At 45.2% G+C, this 4412-nt stretch overlaps 1 protein-coding gene across 1 annotated transcript in view; it reads right to left on the reverse strand.

Annotated features, from left to right (window-relative positions):
* Nucleotides 1–3531, reverse strand: part of LOC143291003 (two pore potassium channel protein sup-9-like) — a 98285-nt gene extending 94754 nt beyond the window's left edge. Inside the window, exon 1 of the mRNA XM_076600591.1 lies at nucleotides 3249–3531. Coding sequence (XP_076456706.1) covers nucleotides 3249–3531 — 283 coding nt within the window. The remainder of the gene's footprint in view (nucleotides 1–3248) is intronic.
* Between the last annotated feature and the right edge of the window lie 881 nt (nucleotides 3532–4412).

Raw genomic sequence — 4412 nt, forward strand, 5'->3', positions numbered from 1 at the left:
ACCCATCTCCATGATAGTTCTGCCACGGCCTACAAAAGACCCATGTCAATGATATTTCTGACATAGCCTACAAAAGACCTACCTCCATGATATTTCTGACAGAGCCTACAAAAGACCCATCTCCATATTATTTCCGACACAGCCTACAACAGACCCATGTCTATGACTATATTCTGACGAGGCCTACAGAAGACCCATGTCTATGACTATATTCTGACGAGGCCTACAAAAGACCCCCCATGTCCAATTTATGGGCAGCTGCTTTCTTTAGCTCCTACGGCAACTGCTTCTCTTCAGCTGGCAGAGCAGCCAGGAGCTAATAGCATCGTCTGATCAGCTTTTCGCAGAGCGAAACAACCCTCAATGCCAGCCCCCACACACACACCCACCCCCCTCGCCCCACAGCCCCCCCTCCCCCAACCAGCCCCCAGTTTGCTGCTGGTGCTGTCCATGTTTACCTCCCCTTGTAAGGCAGTGACGGGTCATGGAGCACTCAACACTACCGAGAACTCGCACTCACTGGTCTCTTCTGCCCCTCGTTGCGCAACTCTCGTTATTCGGGGAGTCATGCTTAGACCAGGATCTATTTTCGACGCGCGCTTCTTGCATGGTTCCCCCCCTCTTCTTTGGGGGTGGTGCAGGTGGGGAGGTGAAGGGAAGGGGCTGGAGGGTGGTGGTGGGGGTGGGGGAGGGGGTGGTAGTGGGAGGAAGATACCATACTGTTCGTAATATCCATGTTTTGTTATAGACTACCTACCTGGGTTTACTCGCAGCTGTACTTGTGTCCAAAGAGCACACAAAAATATAGTGTGGATCAACGTATGCAGTTTACACATCATCTAATCGCACAATTCCAATTCCTACAATTTAAAAAAAATATTGAAGAAAAACGCCAGAAACAGGAGAATACCGAAAATGGGTTTCTGTGTTGAATGTTTCTTACCATTTTCAAACTGTTCTTTATTAAAAGTTAGCTAGTTATGTGTTAAAATAGTCCAGTTGGTTGTTTATTATAGGTCCCCCCACATGAACCTCTTTTCAAAAAATAATCTACAGAAGTAGTGCATACAATATTTGATTAATGATAATTTTTTTTTGTCCCTAATCCCGCTTCCCCCGGCCCCCCTCTCACACACCCCCTTCCAATATTATGTGTTTTTTCTTTCCCCAATCACTGACACTCACCCTCTGCATTTTACATTTTGTACTCGATCTTTTCCACATTCTGTTTTCTCTCTCTCTCTTCCTTTCTTAGTCCCCTCCCCCTTGCCCCCTCCCCTACACCTCAACCGCCCCCCCTTTTCATTCGAATATACAGAAATGTCGATTTCTAATTAATAATAACAATCATCATTATGATAGAAATGATAATAATCCAAATAATAATAATAATCATTTATTTTCAGTCTAATATCATCATCTTAGATGAACAGACTATAAATAAATAAACGATATCGTGGTCGGAACGTTTGTGATTTTGATAAAGATCAATATTGTCTCGGAGAACGCGCCCGATCCATCAATCATAAATTTAGCGAAGGAATTAGCCCTGTCCGGACTGACAATCACGAAAATCTTGGTGGTTTTTGTGATAATTTATCGAAGCTTGAAAGTCACGTTGAAGAGAGGGAAAGTTTGAAACTGTGATATCCGTATTATGATCGTAAAACAAGGAAAAGACTAACTAGATGCAACTGTTTGGTTTTTAGCACACAATTTTCGCTTCAACAAACACTTGATAAAAGAAATTTGATTGGAGTCAATTGCCCCAGATGAACATCACGATAGTAAAAAAAAAAAAAGACGTTTTGAATAACAACTCATCCACCTGAACATCACGCGTGTATTGGAGAAAACAAATCCTACGTAACTTTCTGCTTTACGTATCCATGTCAGTGCGTAAAATCAAACCACTTTCCAACATTTTCCAACATCGTTAGCAAAACAAGTCAATAAACAAATCAATTAAATGATTTTATAAAGTCGAACGAAGAAAATATTAAGTATGGATGATATCCCTTCCACTCCCCATAACAAACAACCAACAACAACAAAAATGCAAACAAACAAACAAAAAAAAACAAAAAAAAAACTGATTGACAAATAGACAGATATATAATTATAAATGAATAAATGAAGAAAAGCAAAAAACGAAAAAAAACCCATGGTGTTGTTGTTTTTTTTCCACTGGTTTTTACTGCAACAGATTATTATTTTTTATTTTTTTATTTTTTGGATGATTCAATGTAAAGGACTTACAAGACCCACAATCAAAGCCAGGCGAATTACCCCCCCCCCCCCACCCCCCACCCCATTTCACTCTCCATCCCTACCACCCCACCCACCCTCCCCTTCTCCTCCGCGCGAACAGGGTCGACCAAAAGGGCGGAAGGACAAAAAGGCGCAGACCATAAAGACAGAAACAGCTTTTCATTTCTCTCACCGAGTGTACGCTGAATTTCAATAAATCTCGAAACAATTATTGGCACGACTCTCTCTCTCTCTCTCTGTGTGTGTGTGTGTGTGTGTGTGTGTGTGTGTGTGTGTGTGTGTGTGTGTGTGTATGTGTGTGTGTGTGTGTGTCTGTGTGTTTGACTGTATTCTGAGTGTGTGTGTGTGTGTGCATGTGTGCGTGCATGTGAATGTGCGATCGCGCGCGCATGTGTGTGTGCATGTGAAAAAGTTGATGAATGTAACACGACACGACTGAGACCCCAAATTTCATTATCTTTTCGATAAGCACACACACACACACACACTTACACACACACACCCTTACACACACACACACACACACACAAATACACACATACACACTTACACAGACACACACAGACACACACTCACTCACTCACTCTCCTGCCCCCACACCAATCCGAAATGCAAACACACACCACAAATAAATATACACAAAATCAAACATACATGTGCACAAACACACACGTACACACACACAGCCCTCCCCTTTCCCACCCCTTCCCCACTACCACCACCTACCCAACCATCCACTAAAGACACCCTCCAGCTCTTACTCCCACCCCCCCCCCCCCCCCAAAAATGAGAAAAGAGAAAAGAAAACACACCGACAGTAGTAATCAGTGACAGTGAAGAAGGCACACAAACACACCCACTCAACCCCCCCACCCCCCTCCCTCCCCATAACACACACACGCACAAAACCCCCAACCCCCTCCACACCCCCACCACATCCACACACAAAACATACACACACACACAAACAAACTCACCAATAGTGGTAATCACAGTCAGAGCGAAGTAGAAGGCCCCGGCGAACTTCCACTGGGTGCCGGCCTTGTAAGGCACGAGCTTGACTACGTTCTTCCTCATCGTCTCCAGGTCCTCCGAGGAGATGTTGTACTTCTCCTGGATCGACCGCTCCGTCGCCGTCAGCGTGCGGTTGTTCTCCACCTCGAACTCTGACTCCAGGGCGTCGAAGACCGCCGCCCCGACCAGCAAGTAGGTGAAGCAGCAGACGATGAGCGACAGAGTCCGCACGTTCTGCTTGTCCATGATGTTTCTCATCCAGACCGCCTTTGTCCTCACCGCCGGCGTCGGGCCGTGGTGACACCAGCGGAACCGGAAAAGGAGCGTCGCCGCCGCGCGTATGGCCGTGCTCGACGGCCAGGCCCCTGGCGCGCGACTGACTGACGGCGGCCGACAGTGCCGCTGCGGCTGCCGCAAGTGCCGTTGTTGTGTTGTTGTTGTTGCGGGTTGGGGTGGTCCTTGTCCTTGATTCCTTCCAAACGGTGCTGGCTGGTGGTGTTTGGACGAGGATGAGTGTTTTGGGATTCCTGTGATAAAGGCTGATTGCCTTCAACTTTCTTCTTGCTCTTGTTGTGCCAAAAATGGTGTGGTTGGTGGTTTGGTTGTTGGCTGATTGGTTGGTTGGTTGGTGGTGGTGGTGGTGGCGTTTTGACGACGATTAGTATTTTTGGATTACTGTGAAAAAGTCGGTTGGTGGTTGGTGGTGTTTTGTGACGACGATGAGTGTTTTTTGGATTGCTTTGAAAAAGGCAAACTGATTGCCTTCAGCTTTTGTTCTTGCTGTTGCTGTTGTTGTTTTTTTCGTTGTTAAATGATGACCTTGTTTTGTTTTTATGTTTTTGTGTTGTTGTTGGTTTTTTTATCGTTTTTTGAAGGATGTTGGTTTAACAATTTTTAGTTTGTATTGGACTCCTATAGAAAGACGAAATCCCTTCAACGTCGTCGTTGTGTTGTTGCTTACACGGATCCCTGAGAGATCTTGGTTTGACGACGATTAGTGTTTTGGATTCCTGTAAAAAGGTGAATTCCCTTCAGCAAAATTAAATGTGCATTGGATTTCCCGCTGCTGTTACAAGACAATAAACGCTCAGACCGACAACGCTCGACGAGGTTCGAGACCTCGCTTA

Source organism: Babylonia areolata, chromosome 16, assembly GCF_041734735.1.
Source record: "Babylonia areolata isolate BAREFJ2019XMU chromosome 16, ASM4173473v1, whole genome shotgun sequence".
NCBI lineage: Eukaryota > Metazoa > Mollusca > Gastropoda > Neogastropoda > Buccinidae > Babylonia > Babylonia areolata.